This window comes from Petromyzon marinus, chromosome 21, assembly GCF_048934315.1.
Source record: "Petromyzon marinus isolate PM22_M1 ecotype Great Lakes invasive population chromosome 21, UKy_Petmar_22M1.pri1.0, whole genome shotgun sequence".
NCBI lineage: Eukaryota > Metazoa > Chordata > Hyperoartia > Petromyzontiformes > Petromyzontidae > Petromyzon > Petromyzon marinus.
In genome coordinates this window covers 717,325-739,671 of record NC_133687.1, presented here as the reverse complement: position 1 = coordinate 739,671, position 22,347 = coordinate 717,325, and the positions used below count along the sequence as shown (strand labels likewise).

The window sequence follows — 22,347 nt, the reverse complement described above, 5'->3', positions numbered from 1 at the left end:
TGTGAGTGTGTATGGGGGCTGTGAGTGTCTATAGCGGCTGTGAGTGTCTATGGGGGCTGCGTGTGTCTATGGAGGCTTTGAGTGTCTATGGCAGCTGTGAGTGTCTATGGGGGCTGTGAGTGTGTATGGGGGCTGTGAGTGTCTATGGGGGCTGTGAGTGTTTATGGTGAGCTGTGAGTGTCTATGGGGGGTTGTGTGTGTCTATGGGGGGCTGTGAGTGTCTATGGGGGCTGTGAGTGTCTATAGGGGGCTGTGATTGTCTCTGGGAGCTGTGAGTGTCTATGGGGGCTGTGAGTGTCTATGGGGGTTGTGTGTGTCTATGGGGACTGTGAGTGTCTATTGGAACTGTGCGTGTCTATGGGGGCTGTGAGTGTCTATGGGGGGCTGTAAGTGTCTATGGGGGGCTGTGAGTGTCTCTGGGGGATGTGAGTGTCTCTGGGGTGCTGTGAGTGTCTATGGGGGACTGTGAGTGTCTATGGGGGCTGAGAGTGTCTATGGGGGCTGTGTGTATCTATAGGGGCTGTGAGTGTCTATGGGTGCTGTGAGTGTTTATGGGGGGCTGTGAGTGTCTATGGGGGCGGTGAGTATCTATGGGGGGCTGTAAGTGTCTATGGTGGGCTGTGAGTGTCTCTGGGGGCTGTGAGTGTCTCTGGGGTGCTGTGAGTGTCTATGGGGGACTGTGAGTGTCTATGGGAGCTGTGAGTGTCTATGGGGGCTGTGTGTGTCTATGGGGGCTGTGAGTGTCTATGGGTGCTGTGAGTGTGTATGGGGGGCTGTGAGTGTCTATGGGGGCGGTGAATGTCTATGGGAGCTGTGAGTGTCAAGTGGGGACTGTGAGTGTCTCTGGGGGCTGTGAGTCTCTCTGGGGGCTGTGAGTGTCTATGGGGGCTGTGAGTGTCTGTGGGGGCTTTGAGTGTCTATGGGGGGCTGTGATTGCCTATGAGGGGCTGTGAGTGTCTACGGGGGGCTGTGTGTGTCTATGGGAGCTGTGAGTGTTTATGGGGGGCTGTGAGTGTCTTTGGCGGACTGTGAGTGTCTACGGGGGCTGTGAGTGTCTATGGGGGGCTGTGAGTGTCTATGGGGGCTGTGAGTGTCTATTGGGGCTGTGTGTGTCTATGAAGGCTTTGAGTGTCTATGGCGGCTGTGAGTGTCTATGGCGGCTGTGAGTGTCGATGGGGGCTGTGTGTGTCTATGGAGGCTTTGAGTGTCAATGGCAGCTGTGATTGTCTATGGGGGCTGTGAGTGTCTATGGGGGGCTGTGAGTGTCTATGGGGGCTGTGAGTGTCTATGGGGGCTGTGTGTGTCTATGGAGACTGTGAGTGTCTATGGGAGCTGTGAGTGTCTATGGGGGCTGTGAGTGTCTCTGGGGGCTGTGTGTGTCTATGGGGACTGTGAGTGTCTATGGGGACTGTGAGTGTCTATTGGAACTGTGAGTGTCTATGGGGGCTGTGAGTGTCTATGGGGGGCTGTAAGTGTCTATGGGGGGCTGTGAGTGTCTCTGGGGTGCTGTGAGTGTCTATGGGAGACTGTGAGTGTCCATAGGGGCTGTGAGTGTCCATGGGGGCTTTGTGTGTCTATAGGGGCTGTAAGTGTCTATGGGTGCTGTGAGTGTTTATGGGGGGCTGTGAGTGTCTATGGGGGCGGTGAGTGTCTATGGGGGGCTGTAAGTGTCTATGGGGGGCTGTGAGTGTCTCTGGGGGCTGTGAGTGTCTCTGGGGTGCTGTGAGTGTCTATGGGGGGACTGTGAGTTTCTATGGGGGCTGTGAGTTTCTATGGGGGCTGTGTGTCTATAGGGACTGTGAGTGTCTATGGGTGCTGTGAGTGTTTATGGGGGGCTGTGAGTGTCTATGGGGGCGGTGAGTGTCTATGGGGGCTGTGAGTGTCAATTGGGGACTGTGAGTGTCTCTGGGGGTTGTGAGTCTCTCTGGGGGCTGTGAGTGTCTATGGGGGCTGTGAGTGTCTGTGGGGGCTTTGAGCTTCTATGGGGGGCTGTGATTGTCTATGGGGGGATGTGATTGTCTATGGGGAGATATGAGTGTCTTTGTGGGGCTGTGAGTGTCTATGGGGGCTGTGAGTGTCTATGGGGGGCTGTCAGTGTCTATGGGTCTGTGCGTGTCTATGGGGGCTGTGAGTGTCTATGGGGGCTGTGAGTGTCTATGGGGGCTGTGTGTGTCTATGGGGGCGGTGAGTGTCTATGGGGGGCTGTGAGTGTCTATGGGGGCTGTGAGTGTCTATGGGAGCTGTGAGTGTCTATGGGGGGTTGTCAGTGTCTATGGGGGGCTGTGAATGTCTATGGGGGCTGTGAGTGTCTATGGGGGCTGTGTGTGTCTATGGAGGCTTTGAGTGTCTATGGCGGCTGTGAGTGTGTATGGGGGCTGTGAGTGTCTATAGCGGCTGTGAGTGTCTATGGGGGCTGCGTGTGTCTATGGAGGCTTTGAGTGTCTATGGCGGCTGTGAGTGTCTATGGGGGCTGTGAGTGTTTATGGTGAGCTTTGAGTGTCTATGGGGGGTTGTGTGTGTCTATGGGGGGCTGTGAGTGTCTAGGGGGGCTGTGAGTGTCCATAGGGGGCTGTGATTGTCTCTGGGAGCTGTGAGTGTCTATGGGGGCTGTGAGTGTCTTTGGGGACTGTGAGTGTCTTTGGGGGGCTGTAAGTGTCTATGGGGGGCTGTGAGTGTCTCTGGGGGATGTGAGTGTCTCTGGGGTGCTGTGAGTGTCTATGGGGGACTGTGAGTGTCTATGGGGGCTGTGAGTGTCTATGGGGGCTGTGTGTATCTATAGGGGCTGTGAGTGTCTATGGGTGCTGTGAGTGTTTATGGGGGGCTGTGAGTGTCTATGGGGGCGGTGAGTATCTATGGGGGGCTGTAAGTGTCTATGGTTGGCTGTGAGTGTCTCTGGGGGCTGTGAGTGTCTCTCGGGTGCTGTGAGTGTCTATGGGGGACTGTGAGTGTCTATGGGAGCTGTGAGTGTCTATGGGGGCTGTGTGTGTCTATAGGGGCTGTGAGTGTCTATGGGTGCTGTGAGTGTTTATGGGGGGCTGTGAGTGTCTATGGGGGCGGTGAGTGTCTATGGGAGCTGTGAGTGTCAAGTGGGGACTGTGAGTGTCTCTGGGGGCTGTGAGTCTCTCTGGGGGCTGTGAGTGTCTATGGGGGCTGTGAGTGTCTGTGGGGGCTTTGAGTGTCTATGGGGGGCTGTGATTGCCTATGGGGGGCTGTGAGTGTCTACGGGGGGCTGTGTGTGTCTATGGGAGCTGTGAGTGTTTATGGGGGGCTGTGAGTGTCTTTGGCGGACTGTGAGTGTCTACGGGGGCTGTGAGTGTCTATGGGGGGCTGTGAGTGTCTATGGGGGCTGTGAGTGTCTATTGGGGCTGTGTGTGTCTATGAAGGCTTTGAGTGTCTATGGCGGCTGTGAGTGTCTATGGCGGCTGTGAGTGTCGATGGGGGCTGTGTGTGTCTATGGAGGCTTTGAGTGTCAATGGGAGCTGTGAGTGTCTATGGGGGCTGTGAGTGTCTATGGGGGGCTGTGAGTGTCTATGGGGGCTGTGAGTGTCTATGGGGGCTGTGAGTGTCTATGGAGACTGTGAGTGTCTATGGGAGCTGTGAGTGTCTATGGGGGCTGTGAGTGTCTATGGGGGGCTGTAAGTGTCTATGGGGGGCAGTGAGTGTCTCTGGGGGCTGTGAGTGTCTCTGGGGTGCTGTGAGTGTCTATGGGGGACTGTGAGTGTCCATAGGGGCTGTGAGTGTCCATGGGGGCTTTGTGTGTCTATAGGGGCTGTAAGTGTCTATGGGTGCTGTGAGTGTTTATGGGGGGCTGTGAGTGTCTATGGGGGCGGTGAGTGTCTATGGGGGGCTGTAAGTGTCTATGGGGGGCTGTGAGTGTCTCTGGGGGCTGTGAGTGTCTCTGGGGTGCTGTGAGTGTCTATGGGGGCTGTGCGTTTCTATGGGGGCTGTGTGTGTCTATAGGGACTGTGAGTGTCTATGGGTGCTGTGAGTGTTTATGGGGGGCTGTGAGTGTCTATGGGGGCTGTGCGTTTCTATGGGGGCTGTGTGTGTCTATAGGGACTGTGAGTGTCTCTGGGAGCTGTGAGTGTCAATTGGGGACTGTGAGTGTCTCTGGGGGTTGTGAGTCTCTCTGGGGGCTGTGAGTGTCTATGGGGGCTGTGAGTGTCTGTGGGGGCTTTGAGTTTCTATGGGGGGCTGTGATTGTCTATGGGGGGATGTGATTGTCTATGGGGAGCTATGAGTGTCTTTGTGGGGCTGTGAGTGTCTATGGGAGCTGTGAGTGTCTATGGGGGGCTGTCAGTGTCTATGGGTATGTGCGTGTCTATGGGGGCTGTGAGTGTCTATGGGGGCTGTGAGTGTCTATGGGAGCTGTGAGTGTCTAGGGGGGGTTGTGAGTGTCTATGGGGGGTTTGAGTGTCTATGGGGGCTGTGAGTGTCTATGGGGGCTGTGTGTGTCTATGGGGGCGGTGAGTGTCTATGGGGGGCTGTGAGTGTCTTTGGGGGCTGTGAGTGTCTATGGGAGCTGTGAGTGTCTATGGGGGGTTGTCAGTGTCTATGGGGGGCTGTGAATGTCTATGGGGGCTGTGAGTGTCTATGGGGGCTGTGTGTGTCTATGGAGGCTTTGAGTGTCTATGGCGGCTGTGAGTGTGTATGGGGGCTGTGAGTGTCTATAGCGGCTGTGAGTGTCTATGGGGGCTGCGTGTGTCTATGGAGGCTTTGAGTGTCTATGGCAGCTGTGAGTGTCTATGGGGGCTGTGAGTGTCTATGGGGGCTGTGAGTGTCTATGGGGGCTGTGAGTGTTTATGGTGAGCTGTGAGTGTCTATGGGGGGTTGTGTGTGTCTATGGAGGCTTTGAGTGTCAATGGCAGCTGTGAGTGTCTATGGGGGCTGTGAGTGTCTATGGGGGGCTGTGAGTGTCTATGGGGGCTGTGAGTGTCTATGGGGGCTGTGTGTGTCTATGGAGACTGTGAGTGTCTATGGGAGCTGTGAGTGTCTATGGGGGCTGTGAGTGTCTCTGGGGGCTGTGTGTGTCTATGGGGACAGTGAGTGTATATTGGAACTGTGAGTGTCTATGGGGGCTGTGAGTGTCTATGGGGGGCTGTAAGTGTCTATGGGGGGCAGTGAGTGTCTCTGGGGGCTGTGAGTGTCTCTGGGGTGCTGTGAGAATCTATGGGGGACTGTGAGTGTCCATAGGGGCTGTGAGTGTCCATGGGGGCTTTGTGTGTCTATAGGGGCTGTAAGTGTCTATGGGTGCTGTGAGTGTTTATGGGGGGCTGTGAGTGTCTATGGGGGCGGTGAGTGTCTATGGGGGGCTGTAAGTGTCTATGGGGGGCTGTGAGTGTCTCTGGGGGCTGTGAGTGTCTCTGGGGTGCTGTGAGTGTCTATCGGGGGACTGTGAGTGTCTATGGGGGCTGTGCGTTTCTATGGGGGCTGTGTATGTCTATAGGGACTGTGAGTGTCTATGGGTGCTGTGAGTGTTTATGGGGGGCTGTGAGTGTCTATGGGGGCTGTGCGTTTCTATGGGGGCTGTGTGTGTCTATAGGGACTGTGAGTGTCTATGGGGGCTGTGAGTGTCAATTGGGGACTGTGAGTGTCTCTGGGGGTTGTGAGTCTCTCTGGGGGCTGTGAGTGTCTATGGGGGCTGTGAGTGTCTGTGGGGGCTTTGAGTTTCTATGGGGGGCTGTGATTGTCTATGGGGGGATGTGATTGTCTATGGGGAGCTATGAGTGTCTTTGTGGGGCTGTGAGTGTCTATGGGGGCTGTGAGTGTCTATGGGGGGCTGTCAGTGTCTATGGGTCTGTGCGTGTCTATGGGGGCTGTGAGTGTCTATGGGGGCTGTGAGTGTCTATGGGAGCTGTGAGTGTCTAGGGGGGGTTGTGAGTGTCTATGGGGGGTTTGAGTGTCTATGGGGGCTGTGTGTGTCTATGGGGGCGGTGAGTGTCTATGGGGGGCTGTGAGTGTCTATGGGGGCTGTGAGTGTCTATGGGAGCTGTGAGTGTCTATGGGGGGTTGTCAGTGTCTATGGGGGGCTGTGAATGTCTATGGGGGCTGTGAGTGTCTATGGGGGCTGTGTGTGTCTATGGAGGCTTTGAGTGTCTATGGCGGCTGTGAGTGTGTATGGGGGCTGTGAGTGTCTATAGCGGCTGTGAGTGTCTATGGGGGCTGCGTGTGTCTATGGAGGCTTTGAGTGTCTATGGCAGCTGTGAGTGTCTATGGGGGCTGTGAGTGTCTATGGGGGCTGTGAGTGTCTATGGGGGCTGTGAGTGTTTATGGTGAGATGTGAGTGTCTATGGGGGGTTGTGTGTGTCTATGGGGGGCTGTGAGTGTCTATGGGGGCTGTGAGTGTCTATAGGGGGCTGTGATTGTCTCTGGGAGCTGTGAGTGTCTATGGGGGCTGTGAGTGTCTATGGGGGCTGTGAGTGTCTATGGGGGTTGTGAGTGTTTATGGGGAGCTGTGAGTGTCTATGGGGTGTTGTGTGTGTCTATGGGGGGCTGTGAGTGTCAATGGGGGCTGTGAGTGTCTATAGCGGGCTGTGAGTGTCTATGGGGTCTGTGAGTGTCTATGGGGGCTGTGTGTGTCTATGGAGGCTTTGAGTGTCTATGGCGGCTGTGAGTGTCTATGGGGGCTGTGAGTGTCTATGGAGGCTGTGAGTGTCTATGGGGGGCTGTGTGTGTCTATGGGGGGCTGTGAGTGTCTATGGGGGGCTTTGAGTGTCTATGGGAGCTGTGAGTGTCTATGGGGGGCTGTGAGTGTCTTTGGCGGACTGTGAGTGTCTATGGGGGCTGTGAGTATCTATGGGGGGCTGTGAGTGTCTATGGGGGGCTGTGAGTGTCTATGGGCTGTGAGTGTCTATTGGGGCTGTGAGTGTCTATGGGGGGCTGTGAGTGTCTATGGGGGCTGTGAGTGTCTATGGGAGCTGTGAGTGTCTATGGGAGGTTGTGAGTGTCTATGGGGGGCTGTGAGTGTCTATGGGGGCTGTGAGTGTCTTTGGGGGCTGTGTGTGTCTATTGAGGCTTTGAGTCTCTATGGCAGCTGTGAGTGTCTATGGGGGCTTTGAGTGTCTATGGCGGCTGTGAGTGTCGATGGGGGCTGCATGTGTCTATCGAGGCTTTGAGTGTCAATTGCGGCTGTGAGTGTCTATGGGGGCTGTGATTGTCTATGGGGGGCTGTGAGTGTCTATGGGGGCTGTGAGTGTCTATGGGGCGTTGTGAGTGTCTATGGGGGGCTGTGAGTGTATATGGGGGCTGTGAGTGTCTATGGGGGGCTGTGATTGTCTATAGGGTCGCTGCGTGTGTCTCTGGGGGCTCTGAGTGCCTATGTAGTCTGTGAGTGTCTATGGGGGATGTGAGTGTCTATGGGGGCTGTGAGTGTCTATAGGGGGCTTTGGTTGTCTCTGGGAGCTGTGACTGTCTATGGGGGGCTGTGTGTGTCTCTGGGGGCTGTGAATGTCTATGGGGGCTGTGAGTGTCTGGATGCTGTGAGTGTGTATGGGAGCTGTGAGTGTCTATGGGGGCTGTGAGTGTCTATGGGGGCTGTGAGTGTCTATGGGGGCTGTATGTGTCTATGGGAACTGTGAGTGTCCGTGGGAGCTGTGAGTGTCTATGGGGGCTGTGAGTGTCTATGGGGGGCTGTGAGTGTCTATGGGGGGCTGTGAGTGTCTCTGGGGGATGTGAGTGTCTCTGGGGTGCTGTGAGTGTCTATGGGGTGCTTTGATTGTCTATGGGGGCTGTGAGTGTCTATGGGGGCGGTGAGTGTCTATGGGGGCTGTGAGTGTCAATTGGGGGCTGCGAGTTTGTTTGGGGGCTGTGTGTGTCTATAGGGGCTGTGAGTGCCTATGGGTGCTGTGAGTGTCTCTGGGGCTTTGAGTCTCTCTGGGGGCTGTGAGTGTCTATGGGGGCTGTGAGTGTCTATAGGGGCTGTGAGTGTCTATGGGTGCTGTGAGTGTCTCTGGGGGCTTTGAGTCTCTCTGGGGGCTGTGAGTGTCTATGGGTGCTGTGAGTGTCTATGGGGGCTGTGAGTGTCTGTGGGGGCTTTGAGTGTCTCTGGGGGCTGTGAGTGTCTATGGGGGGCTGTGAGTGTCTATGGGGGGATGTGATTGTGTATGGGGGGCTGTGAGTTTCTACGGGGGGCTGTGATTGTCTATGGGGGGCTGTAACTGTCTCTGGGATCTGTGAATTTATATGGGGGGCTTTGAGTGTCTATGGGGGCTGTGTTTGTTTATGGGGGCTGTGAGTGTCTATGGGGGGGCTGTGAGTGTCTTTGGGGAGCTGTGATTGTCGATGGGGGGCTGTGTGTGTCTATGGGGGGCTGTGAGTGTCTATGGGGAGCTGTGAGTGTCTATGGAGGGCTGTGAGTGTCTATGGGGGCTGTGAGTTTCTACTGGGGGCTGTGAGTTTCTACGGGGGGCTGTGAGTGTCTATGGGGGGCTGTAATTGTCTCTGGGATCTGTGAGTTTCTATGGGGGGCTTTGAGTGTCTATGGGGGCTGTGATTGTCTATGGGGGCTGTGAGTGTCTTTGGGGGATGTGATTGTCTATGGGGAGCTGTCAGTGTCTATGGGGGGCTGTGAGTGTCTATGGGGGCTGTTAGTGTCTATGGGGAGCTGTGAGTGTCTATGGGGGGCTGTGTGCGTCTATGGGGGGCTGTGAGTGTATATGGGGAGCTGTGAGTGTCTATGGGGGGCTGTGAGTGTCTATGGGGGCTGTGAGTTTCTACGGGGGGCTGTGAGTTTCTACGGGGGGCTGTGAGTATCTATGGGGGGCTGTAATTGTCTCTGGGATCTGTGAGTTTCTATGGGGGGCTTTGAGTGTCTATGGGGGCTGTGTTTGTCTATGGGGGCTGTGAGTGTCTATGGGGGGCTGTGATTGTCTCTGGGAGCTGTCAGTGTCTATGGGGGGCTGTGAGTTTCTATGGGGGCTGTGATTGTCTCTGGGAGCTGTGAGTGTCTATGGGGGGCTGTGAGTATCTATGGGGGCTGTGTGTGTCTATGAATGCTGTGAGTGTCTATGGAAGCTGTGTTTGTCTATTCTTGCTGTGAGTGTCTATGGGAGCTGTGAGTGTCTATGGGGGGCTGTGAGTGTCTATAGGGGCTGTGAGTGTCTATGCGTGCTGTGAGTGTCTCTGGGGGCTTTGAGTCTCTCTGGGGGCTGTGAGTGTCTATGGGGGCTGTGAGTGTCTATGGGGGCTGTGAGTGTCTGTGGGGGCTTTGAGTGTCTCTGGGCGCTGTGAGTGTCTATGGGGGGCTGTGAGTGTCTATGGGGGGGATGTGATTGTGTATGGGGGGCTGTGAGTTTCTACGGGGGGCTGTGATTGTCTATGGGGGGCTTTAATTGTCTCTGGGATCTGTGAGTTTCTATGGGGGGTTTTGAGTGTCTATGGGGGCTGTGTTTGTCTATGGGGGCTGTGAGTGTCTATGGGGGGCTGTGAGTGTCTATGGGGAGCTGTGAGTGTCTATGGGGTCTGTGAGTTTCTACGGGGGGCTGTAAGTTTCTACGGGGGGCTGTGAGTGTCTATGGGGGGCTGTAATTATCTCTGGGATCTGTGAGTTTCTATGGGGGGCTTTGAGTGTCTATGGGGGCTGTGATTGTCTATGGGGGCAGTGAGTGTCTATGGGGGATGTGAGTGTCTATGGGGGCTGTGAGTGTCTGTGGGGGCTTTGAGTGTCTCTGGGGGCTGTGAGTGTCTATGGGGGGCTGTGAGTGTCTATGGGGGGATGTGATTGTGTATGGGGGGCTGTGAGTTTTTACGGGGGGCTGTGATTGTCTATGGGGGGCTTTAGTTGTCTCTGGGATCTGTGAGTTTCTATGGGGGGCTTTGAGTGTCTATGGGGGCTGTGTTTGTCTATGGGGGCTGTGAGTGTCTATGGGGGGCTGTGAGTGTCTATGGGGAGCTGTGAGTGTCTATGGGGTCTGTGAGTTTCTACGGGGGGCTGTAAGTTTCTACGGGGGGCTGTGAGTGTCTATGGGGGGCTGTAATTGTCTCTGGGATCTGTGAGTTTCTATGGGGGGCTTTGAGTGTCTATGGGGGCTGTGATTGTCTATGGGGGCAGTGAGTGTCTATGGGGGATGTGATTGTCTATGGGGAGTTGTCAGTGTCTATGGGGGGCTGTGAGTGTCTATGGGGGCTGTGAGTGTCTATGGGGAGCTGTGAGTGTCTATGGGGGGCTGTGTGTGTCTATGGGGGGTTGTGAGTGTCTATGGGGAGCTCTGAGTGTCTATGGGGGGCTGTGAGTGTCTATGGGGGCTGTGAGTTTCTACGGGGGGCTGTGAGTTTCTACGGGGGGCTGTGAGTGTCTATGGGGGGGCTGTAATTGTCTCAGGGATCTGTGGGTTTCTATGTGGAGCTTTGAGTGTCTATGGGGGCTGTGTTTGTCTATCGGGGCTGTGAGTGTCTATGGGGGGCTGTGATTGTCTCTGGGAGCTGTCAGTGTCTATGGGGGGCTGTGAGTGTCTATGGGGGCTGTGATTGTCTCTGGGAGCTGTGAGTGTCTATGGGGGGCTGTGAGTATCTATTGGGGCTGTGTGTGTCTATGAATGCTGTGAGTGTCTATGGAAGCTGTGTGTGTCTATGGATGCTGTGAGTGTCTATGGGAGCTGTGAGTGTCTATGGGGGGCTGTGAGTGTCTTTGGGGGGCTGTGAGTGTCTATGGGGACTGTGAGTGTCTCTCGGGGGCTGTGAATGTCTCTGGGGGGCTTTGAGTATCTCTGGGGGGGCTATAAGTTTCTCTGGGGGTCTGTGAGTGTCTCTGGGGGCTGTGAATGTCTCTGGAGGGCTGTGAATGTCTCTGGGGGGCTTTGAGTGTCTCTGGGGGGCTATGAATTTCTCTGGTGGGCTGTGAGTTTCTATGGGGGCTTTCTGTGACTATGGGGGTCTGTGAGTGTCTCTGGGGGCTGTGTGTGTCAGCACGCGCGTTCCGCCCAACGTAACCGTTATTTGCCCATTCACATCCAGGGGTCTCCATCTCTCAGGGCTGGGGTATGGGGCATTCATTCATCCTAATCGCAGGTGACCCCATGTTGACCCCGGGAGTGGAAGACAACTGTGAGGGTATCCAATAACTACCTCCCCCTGCTCCCTCCATGTCCTCTCCTTGCTTCCTCCCTCTTCTCCCTCTACGCCCTCTCTTCCCGCTCCCCTCTTCCCCCTGCTCCCTCTCCTCCATGTCGCGTCCCAGTGGAGGCAGGGATCGTGGTCGCGAGTGACTACGAGCGGCACCACGAGTCGGAGATCAGCGTGAGCGCTGGGCAGCGTGTCACGGTCATCGAGCGAGACCACTCGGGTGAGACATGGACACAGGAAGACAGAAACACAGAGACACGGAGACAGGGACAGAGGGGCACAGAGACAGGGACACGGAGACAGAGACACAGAGATATGGAGACAGGGACACGGAAACAGAGACACAGAGATCTGGAGATAGGGACAGAGAGACACAGAGACAGGGACACGGAGACAGAGACACCGAGAAACAGAGACAGCGACATGGAGACAGAGACACCGAAACACAGCAGCAGCGACACGGAGACACGAACATACGGAGACAGGGACAGAGAAACACAGAGACAGGGACACGGAGACAAAGACACTGAGACAGGGACAGAGCGACACAGAGACAGGGACACAGAGACAGGGACACGGAGACAGAGACACTGAGACAGCGACACGCAGACACGGACACACGGAGACAGGGACAGAGAGACACAGAGACAGGGACACGGAGACAGAGACACTGAGACAGAGACACAGAGACAGCGACACGGAGACACGGACACACGGAGACAGAGACACAGAGACAGGGACACACAGACGGTGAGTGCGACTACGAGTGAGCGAGTGTCCGTGCCCCCTCCCTGTGCCCCTCCCCCACCCCCCTCATGCTCCTCCCCCGTTGCCCCCCTACGGGCCCCCTCCCCGAGCACCCCCACCACCGTGCCGCCCCCCCGTGCCCCCACCCCCGTGCCCTCTCCCCGTGCCCCCCCCCCGTGCCTTCACCCCCATGCCCCCCACCCAGGCTGGTGGTTCGTGCGCACCGCCCACGCGCAGGGCTGGCTCCCCGCCACTCACCTGCGAGTTCAACGCGCGCCCTGCGAGCACGGGGACAGCCACGATGAGACCATGCGAGGTCAGCGCCGCAAGCTCACGACCTGTGTGATGTGTGTGGTCTGTGTGTCACGTGTGGTCTGTGTGTCACGTGTGGTCTGTGTGTCACGTGTGGTCTGTGTGTATGTGTCGTGTGTGGTCTGTGTGCAACGTGTGGTCTGTGTGCCGCGTGTGGTCTGTGTGTATGTGTCGTGTGTGGTTTGTGTGTGTGTGTCGTGTGTGGTCTGTGTGTATGTGTCGTGTGTGGTCTGTGTGTATGTGTCGTGTGTGGTCTGTGTGTATGTGTCGTGTGTGGTCTGTGTGTATGTGTCGTGTGTGGTCTGTGTGTATGTGTCGTGTGTGGTCTGTGTGTATGTGTCGTGTGTGGTCTGTGTGTATGTGTCGTGTGTGGTCTGTGTGTATGTGTCGTGTGTGGTCTGTGTGTATGTGTCGTGTGTGGTCTGTGTGTATGTGTCGTGTGTGGTCTGTGTGTATGTGTCGTGTGTGGTCTGTGTGTGTGTCGTGTGTGGTCTGTGTGTATGTGTCGTGTGTGGGCTGTGTGTATGTGTCGTGTGTGGTCTGTGTGCCACGTGTGGTCTGTGTGCCGCGTGTGGTCTGTGTGTGTGTGTCGTGTGTGTCGTGTGTGGTCTGTGTGTATGTGTCGTGTGTGGTCTGTGTGTATGTGTCGTGTGTGGTCTGTGTGCAACGTGTGGTCTGTGTGCCGCGTGTGGTCTGTGTGTATGTGTCGCGTGTGGTCTGTGTGTATGTGTCGTGTGTGGTCTGTGTGTATGTGTCGTGTGTGGTCTGTGTGTATGTGTCGTGTGTGGTCTGTGTGTATGTGTCGTGTGTGGTTTGTGTGCCGCGTGTGATCTGTGTGCCACGTGTGGTCTGTGTGTATGTGTCGTGTGTGGTCTGTGTGTGTGTGTCGTGTGTGGTCTGTGTGTGTGTGTCGTGTGTGGTCTGTGTGCCACGTGTGGTCTGTGTGTCACGTGTGGTCTGTGTGCCACGTGTGGTCTGTGTGCCACGTGTTGTCTGTGTGTCACGTGTGGTCTGTGTGCCGCGTGTGGTCTGTGTGTCACGTGTGATCTGTGTGCCACGTGTGGTCTGTGTGCCGCGTGTGGTCTGTGTGTATGTGTCGTGTGTGGTCTGTGTGTATGTGTCGTGTGTGGTCTGTGTGTATGTGTCGTGTGTGGTTTGTGTGCCGCGTGTGATCTGTGCGTTGCCTCACTAGATGTGTAGCATCTGTATCCTGTGTCTCTCTGAGCTTATTTCTCTGTGTCTCTGTCTGTCTCTCTGTCTTTACCTGTGTTGTGTGTCTATATGTCCGTGTGTTTCTCTGCGTCACGGTGGCTCTAGGAGTCCACGTGTCAAGTACCGGCTGTCTTGGTCGCCTGGAGAGGAGGTGGACCCTGGCTGGGCCCGGCAACAAAACGACGAAAAATGGTGACACCTCCTCACCATCGCTTCCTCCTTCTCACCACTTCCACCCCCTCCAATACCCATCCACCTTCTCATCTCCACGTCAACTACACCTCACCTCCACCTTCTCATCTCCACGTCAACTACACCTCACCTCCACCTTCTCATCTCCACGTCAACTACACCTCCACCTTCTCATCTCCACGTCAACTACACCTCACCTCCACCTTCTCATCTCCACGTCAACTACACCTCCACCTTCTCATCTCCACATCAACTACACCTCACCTCCACCTTCTCTTCTCCACGTCAACTACACCTCACCTCCACCTTCTCATCTCCACGTCAACTACACCTCACCTCCACCTTCTCATCTCCACGTCAACTACACCTCACCTCCACCTTCTCATCTCCACGTCAACTACACCTCACCTCCACCTTCTCATCTCCACGTCAACTACACCTCACCTCCACCTTCTCATCTCCACGTCAACTACACCTCACCTCCACCTTCTCATCTCCACGTCAACTACACCTCACCTCCACCTTCTCATCTCCACGTCAACTACACCTCACCTCCACCTTCTCATCTCCACCTCCTCATATCCGCACCTCCGCCTTCTCGTCTCCTTATCTCGACCTACCCCAAACATCTCCTCACCACCTCCTCCTCCAATAGCCTCAACTCCACCTCCTCACCTACACCTCATTACCTCCACCTCATTACCTCCACCTTCTCATCTCCTTATCTGGACATACATCGACTCACCACCTCCTCCAATCCGCCTCAACTCCACCTCCTCACCTACACCTCCTCCAATACACCTCCTCACCTCCCCTCGCAACGCCTCCTCTATGGAACGTCACCAGTAGGGAGTTCCACAACCGGGTGTCCACCACAGTAAACAGCCGATCAGCACAAGAAAGCAACGGAGACCGAGGTGTGTGTACAGAGCAGGGCCTCCATTGGCTGATGCTAAAGAGTCTTGGGCTTGGCTTTTCGTTCTTCCACGAACCCAGATCGAACCCGGATCGAACCCGGTCATAAAAGTCCGTGCTGATTAAGATGTTTGGTGGGGTGATTAAACACGACACGTTCCAGACTCTTTTAACAAAAAAGGAATATTTATTTAAGATAGGATGAAAGTTTGCCAAATTATTGGGATTAAGTGAAGTTTTATGAAGAACAGGAATAATAGCAGCCATCTTTAGCGCGGATGGAAAAATCCGAGACACGACAGTGATGATGATGGGGGTAATGATGTTGATGGCGTTGGTGATGATTTTGATGGCAGTAACTATGGTGCTGTTGATGGTTATGATGTTGATGATGATGGTGATGATGTCGATGATATCGATAATGTTGACGGTGGTGATATTGATGGTTCTGATGTTGATGGTGGTGATGATGTTGACCGGGGTGATGATGTTAATGGTGGTGGCGTTGATGCTGATGTGGCAGGATGCCCGTGCGTATCTCTGGCGGGGGATCTGCTCCCCGTGGAGATTATCGGCACCATGATGGACGTAAGCAACTTACGCGGCCAGAGGCAGCAGGAGCAGCACAGAGAGACTGCACTCAACAAGCCGCGATTACAAACACAGCCGCATCGAAGCCTCATTCAGCACCACGGCCAGCAGCAACAGCAGCAGCATCAGAATGTACAACATCAGCAAAATCAGCACCATGGACAGCAGCAATATAATGTACAGCATCAGCAGCAGCAAAATCAGCACCATGGACAGCAGCTTCAGAATGTACAGCAGCAGCCGCAGCAGCCGCAGCAGCAAAATCAGTCCCATGGACAGCATCAGGAGCCGACGGAGCAACAGCTGCAAGCTGCAAAGGAAAAGTTGCCGCAGCGCCAGCTGCAACAGCAGGTGGAGACAGCTGTTTACCGACAGCTGCCCCTGCAGGTGTACCAGTGCAAGGGGGAGCAAGAGGAACAGCAGCCGCAAGTAGCTGCAACAGCAGAACAGCAGTTGCAACAGCAGCAACAACTACAGCCATCACCACCATCGCACACACAGCCAGTATCACCCCAACACTCACCACCACAGCCAGTCTCACCCCAACACTCACTACCACAGCCAGGCTCACCCCAACACTCGCCACTACAGCCAGACTCACACCAACACTCACCACCACGGCCAGTCTCACCCCAACACTCGCCACTACAGCCGGCCTCCCTCCCATGCCCACACCCACACAAAACTCAACTCTCACCCTCACCGCCCCCTCCGTGCAACCCCCCGCCCCCGCCCCAGCACAGCCCCAAGGGGAGGGGTCAGGGCCTGACATCAGTCGCCCTGGGGGCAGAACACGTGACGGGCAGATCATCAGCACGGACGCCACCATCCTCGTCATCAGCAGCCCCATCATCGTCATCATCGTCACTGCGAGCTCTGAGCGCATCACCGGCCCCATCTCCTCTGCCCTCTTCCTCCCCCCAGCCCTGCAAGCTGAGGGCAGCGCCACCGCGCCCCGGCATTCCACCACAGACCCAGACACGGACCCCAACCCTGACACAGACCCCGACACGAGCAAAGACACAGACTGTGACGCAGACCCAGACCCCGACCTTGACACAGACCCCGACAAGGACCCCGACCCTGATACAAACCCTAACACAGACACAGACCCCGACACAGACCCTGACACAGACACAACCAAAGACACAGACCCTGACCCTGACACAGACACAGACCCTGACAAAGACCCTGACACAACCAAAGACACAGACCCCGACCCTGACACAGACACAGACCCTGACACAGACCCTGACACAGTCCCCATCAGTCGCGCTGATGAAGCTAAAGTCGAGGTCACTGCCAGCCCAGGGGACATCGCGACCTCCTCCGTGCCGCCGCAGGATCCTCCGCCCCACGCTGCCTCCTCCTCCTCCACCGCCCCTCCATCCCCGAGCCCCCGCTCCGCCCCCCCAAATCGACGTGGACCGTGGGGGGCAGCCTCCCGTCACCAGCAGCAGCAGAAAATCTCCGGCACCAGCGCCCCCACGCATAGCTCCCGGCGCCGACACTCGCGATAGTGGCCGGACCCAGATCGTGACAGAGAACACGATGAGATTAGTGGCAACATCATCCCTAGCAACATCATCACTAGCAACATCATCCCTAGCAACATCATCACTAGCAACCACATCACTAGCAACCACATCACTAGCAACCACATCACCAGTGACAACCATAGCACTATCAATATCACGACCAGCATCATCACTACCAACACCATCACTGGCAACGCCATCACGAGCAACAACATTACTAGCAACATCGTTACTGGCGACATCATCACGGGCAACACCATCACTAGCAACAAAATCATTAGCAACACCGTCGTTATCAACATCATCACTCGGAACATCATTTCCAACAGCACCACGGGTAACATCGTCACTAGCAACAACATCACTAGGAACATCATCACTGCCAACAACGTCATCATTAGCAACATTACTCGCAACATCAACATCCCCACCGCGCACTACATCAACAGCATCTCCGCTGCCCGTGTCCGTCGCTGCTGCTGCCGGGGTGAAGCGCCGCGCCCCGGCGAAACCCCTAAGACGTCTCAGCCGTGCGTCCCAGGGAGAGGGGCTCACAGCGGGGGGCCCGACCCGACCCTCTCACGGGGACTCCGCGCCCGCGACCCCCGGCGCCGCTGCAGATGGAGGCGCTTGAAGCGGTTTTGCAGAGTGGAGGAGGTGGTGCTGGGTGGTGGATGAGGTGGTGATGGGTGAAGTGGTGATGGATGTGATCGCTTAGGTAATGGGCGAGGTGGAGTTGGTAATGGAGGTGGAGATCGTGACCTCAACTGTCATGAACACTATGTGTGACCGGCAAACACTTGTGTCCCAAAACCCACGTGTCTCTATATCGTCGTGCCCCCATTTCCACAATTCCCAATATCCACGTGTCCCAGAATCCAGGTGTTTGTATCACTCTTCTATTGCTCCTCCCATGGTTACTGTTCTTCTGAACTTCACTCGTTGATTCATCCGCTCGTCTTGAGGACTCTCATCCACCACACTGTGGTCAACCACCACACTGCAGGTCACAACAACAACAACCTCACCCACTCGATGACACGCGAATGCGCTCATTCACTCACCCACCCAACCACTCACACGCGCACTCACCCAACCACCATGAAACTCACCACACTGCCAGTCACAACACTTCTCGTTCTGCTTCTTCCCTTGCACTGTTCCACATTAGAATTCCCTCCTCCCATCGTCTTTCCCCCCCAAGCTATTATAATAACCTTCAATTTAAGAAACGTGTTTACTATTACCTATTACAACTTTGTTAGTGCTGTTTGCTGCTGGCCGCTTGAGCGTTTGCGTCTGTGCCCAGCAACTGCTAAAAAAATAACGTGTCCCAGTCTCTTCGTGGCCCAGTCTCCACGTGTTTGTGCAACCACTTATCCCAAACTCCAAGTATTCTGATATCCATGTGTTAATATAACCACGTGTTCGTATAGCGGCGTGCTCCATTCTCCACGTGTTCGTATAACCACGTGTCCCAGAAACTACGCGTTGGTATAACCACGTGTTCTAACATCCACACTGTACACGCAGCCATCCGTGATGTGAAAGCGAATTCCCTGTGACTGACACTGTAGTATTTAAAATTATGTATTTAGTAATTCAGATATTTCGTCTGCATAATCCCTTGAGATGCAAGGGTGTCCATGCTCTCAAGTGACACACCACACGTGTATACATACAAACACATAGACACACATACATACTCTCACCCACACACAAATACACACGTGAAAAAATAATAATAGGTTGTACCCTTTCTGGTAATAACCCAGGCGTTATGATGGTCAAATACCAAATATACAGTGAGGGAAAAAAAGTATTTGATCCCCTGCTGATTTTGTACGTTTGCCCACTGACAAAGAAATGATCAGTCTATAATTTTAATGGTAGGTTTATTTGAACAGCGAGAGACAGAATAACAACAACAAAATCCAGAAAAACGCATGTCAAAAATGTTATAATTTGATTTGCATTTTAATGAGGAAATAGGGATTTGACCCCCTCTCAATCAGAAAGATTTCTGGCTCCCAGGTGTCTTTTATATAGGTAACGAGCTGAGATTAGGAGCACACTCTTAAAGGGAGTGCTCCTAATCTCAGCTTTTTACCTGTATAAAAGACACCTGTCCACAAAAGCAATCAATCAATCAGATTCCAAACTCTCCACCATGGCCAAGACCAAAGAGATCTCCAAAGATGTCAGGGACAAGATTGTAGACCTACACAAGGCTGGAATGGGCTACAAGACCATTGCCAAGCAGCTTGGTGAGAAGGTGACAACAGTTGGTGCGATTGTTTGCAAATGGAAGAAACACAAAATAACTGTCAATCTCCCTCGGCCTGGGGCTCCATGCAAGATCTCACCTCGTGGAGTTGCACTGTTCATGAGAACGGTGAGGAATCAGCCCAGAACTACACGGGAGGATCTTGTCAATGATCTCAAGGCAGCTGGGACTATAGTCACCAAGAAAACAATTAATAACACACTATGCTGTGAAGGACTGAAATCCTGCAGCGCCCGCAAGGTCCCCCTGCTCAAGAAAGCACATATACATGCCCGTCTGAAGTTTGCCAATGAAGATCTGAATAATTCAGAGGACAACTGGGTGAAAGTGTTGTGGTCAGATGAGACCAAAATGGGGCTCTTTGGCATCAACTCAACTCGCCGTGTTTGGAGGAGGAGGAATGCTGCCTATGACCCCAAGAACACCATCCCCACCATCAAACATGGAGGTTGAAACATTATGCTTTGGGGGTGTTTTTTCTGCTAAGGGGACAGGACAACTTCACCGCATCAAAGGGACGATGGACGGGGCCATGTACCGTCAAATCTTGGGTGAGAACCTCCTTCCCTCAGCCAGGGCATTGAAAATGGGTCGTGGATGGGTATTCCAGCATGACAATGACCCAAAAAACACAAGGCCAAGGCAACAAAGGAGTGGCTCAAGAAGAAGCACATCAAGGTCCTGGAGTGGCCTAGCCAGTCTCCAGACCTTAATCCAATAGAAAATCTATGGAGGGAGCTGAAGGTTCGAGTTGCCAAACGTCAGCCTCGAAACCTTAATGACTTGGAGAAGATCTGCAAAGAGGAGTGGGACAAAATTCCTCCTGAGATGTGTGCAAACCTGATGGCCAACTACAAGAAACGTCTGATCTCTGTGATTGCCAACAAGGGTTTTGCCACCAAGTACTAAGTCATGTTTTGCAGAGGGGTCAAATACTTATTTCCCTCATTAAAATGCAAATCAATTTATAACATTTTTGACATGCGTTTTTCTGGATTATTTTTTGTTATTCTGTCTCTCACTGTTCAAATAAAGCTACCATTAAAATTAAAGACTGATAATTTATTTGTCAGAGGGCAAACGTACAAAATCAGCAGGGGATCAAATACTTTTTCCCTCACTGTAGGTGTATTTGAACAGTGAGAGACAGAATAACAACAACAAAAATCCAGAAAAACGCATGTCAAAAATGTTATGAATTGATTTGCATTTTAATGAGGGATATAAGTATTTGACCCCTCTGCAAAACATTACTTAGTACTTGGTGGCAAAACCCTTGTTGGCAATCACAGAGGTCAGACGTTTCTTGTAGTTGGCCACCAGGTTTGCACACATCTCAGGAGGGATTTTGTCCCACTCCTCTTTGCAGATGTTCTCCAAGTCATTAAGGTTTCGAGGCTGACATTTGGCAACTCGAACCTTCAGCTCCCTCCACAGATTTTCTATGGGATTAAGGTCTGGAGACTGGCTAGGCCACTCCAGGACCTTAATGTGCTTCTTCTTGAGCCACTCCTTTGTTGCCTTGGCCGTGTGTTTTGGGTCATTGTCATGCTGGAATACCCATCCACGACCCATTTTCAATGCCCTGGCTGAGGGAAGGAGGTTCTCATCCAAGATTTGACAGTACATGGCCCCGTCCATCGTCCCTTTGATGCGGTGAAGTTGTCCTGTCCCCTTAGCAGAAAAACACCCCCAAAGCATAATGTTTCCACCTCCATGTTTGACGGTGGGGATGGTGTTCTTGGGGTCATAGGCAGCATTCCTCCTCCTCCAAACACGGCGAGTTGAGTTGATGCCAAAGAGCTCCATTTTGGTCTCATCTGATCACAACACTTTCACCAAGTTGTCCTCTGAATCATTCAGATGTTCATTGGCAAACTTCAGACGGGCATGTATATGTGCATTCTTGAGCAGAGGGACCTTGTGGGCACTGCAGGATTTCAGTCCTTCACGGCGTAGTGTGTTACTAATTGTTTTCTTGGTGACTATTGTCCCAGCTGCCTTGAGATCATTGACAAGATCCTCCCGTGTAGTCCTGGGCTGATTCCTCACCGTTCTCATGATCATTGCAACTCCACTAGGTGAGATCTTGCATGGAGCCCCAGGCCGAGGGAGATTGACAGTTCTTTTGTGTTTCTTCCATTTGCGAATAATCGCACCAACTGTTGTCACCTTCTCACCAAGCTGCTTGGCAATGGTCTTGTAGCCCATTCCAGCCTTGTGTAGGTCTACAATCTTGTCCCTGACATCCTTGGAGAGCTCTTTGGTCTTGGCCATGGTGGAGAGTTTGGAATCTGATTGATTGATTGCTTCTGTGGACAGGTGTCTTTTATACAGGTAACAAGCTGAGATTAGGAGCACTCCCTTTAAGAGTGTGCTCCTAATCTCAGCTCGTTACCTGTATAAAAGACACCTGGGAGCCAGAAATCTTTCTGATTGAGAGGGGGTCTGGATTTTTGTTGTTATTCTGTCTCTCACTGCTCAAATAAACCTACCATTAAAATTATAGACTAAATCAGCAGGGGATCAAATGCTTTTTTCCCTCACTGTACCATTTAAATTATAGACTGATCATTTCTTTGTCAGTGGGCAAACGTACAAAATCAGCAGGGGATAAAATACTTTTTTCCCTCACTGTACACCTATTGCCAGAAAGGGTTCTTCATTTTTCATCATTTTGATACAGGGAAAAAAGGTCCCACACAACACAGACCCATTAATTAATCCATTCACTCAATAACTCAATCGCAATCATACCTCACACACACACACAAAGATATATACATATGTACACACGCACACATACATACACGCACGCGTACACAGACAAACACGTAATGACATGCAATACAAATATTTTAAAATTGGTTTCTGAAATGGCTGACACCTAACGTGGTGGCCGACGCTGTCTGTCGTCGTGACTTCACTGCGGACACCGTCACGCTTTGTGCCCGACAGCGCGATGCATGTGTGCTGCCTGGCAGTGTGTAAGTGCAATTCCCGCGTGTGTGCTGCAGCACTGCCCTACGTGGATTGTGTGCTGTGCAGTTCACATCTCATGAATGTATAAAGAATCGAGTTGCGAAACTGGAATGTTAATCGATTAACTCTCACGCACACCAACAACAGCCGCCGAATAATTAATCAATGATCTACTGTAAATACATACAAGCGAGGTGCATTTGGAGGCCACGTGAAGTGTGGAAGACTCGCCGGCAGATCCAGGGACAAGACCCAGGTGTAACAGGTTGACTGAGATGACTGGCAGATAAACCACCTGTGCCCCCCACTGTGCCAACTTGCTGTATTTTAGCTGCCCGGCGCTCTGTTCGTTGTGAGCATCGCTGTTTCGAATACCACCAGCTGCCTAATAGCCTCATAGTGCACCTTGCCTAGCACAAAAAACAAAAACATGAACAAGAAAACATCTTAAAGTGACAGTCACATAGTCACTTTAAGATGTTTTCTTGTTCATGTTTTTGTTTTTTGTTTGTT

At 53.4% G+C, this 22,347-nt stretch overlaps 1 protein-coding gene across 1 annotated transcript in view; it reads left to right on the top strand.

Moving 5' to 3' along the window:
* Positions 1-18,170, top strand: part of LOC116944689 (uncharacterized) — a 35,650-nt gene extending 17,480 nt beyond the window's left edge. Inside the window, exons 2-5 of the mRNA XM_076068397.1 lie at positions 11,174-11,278; positions 12,011-12,121; positions 13,435-13,521; positions 14,960-18,170. Of these exons, the coding sequence (XP_075924512.1) occupies positions 11,174-11,278; positions 12,011-12,121; positions 13,435-13,521; positions 14,960-17,199 (2,543 nt within the window). The 3' untranslated portion in view covers positions 17,200-18,170. The remainder of the gene's footprint in view (positions 1-11,173; positions 11,279-12,010; positions 12,122-13,434; positions 13,522-14,959) is intronic.
* Positions 18,171-22,347: the final 4,177 nt, after the last annotated feature.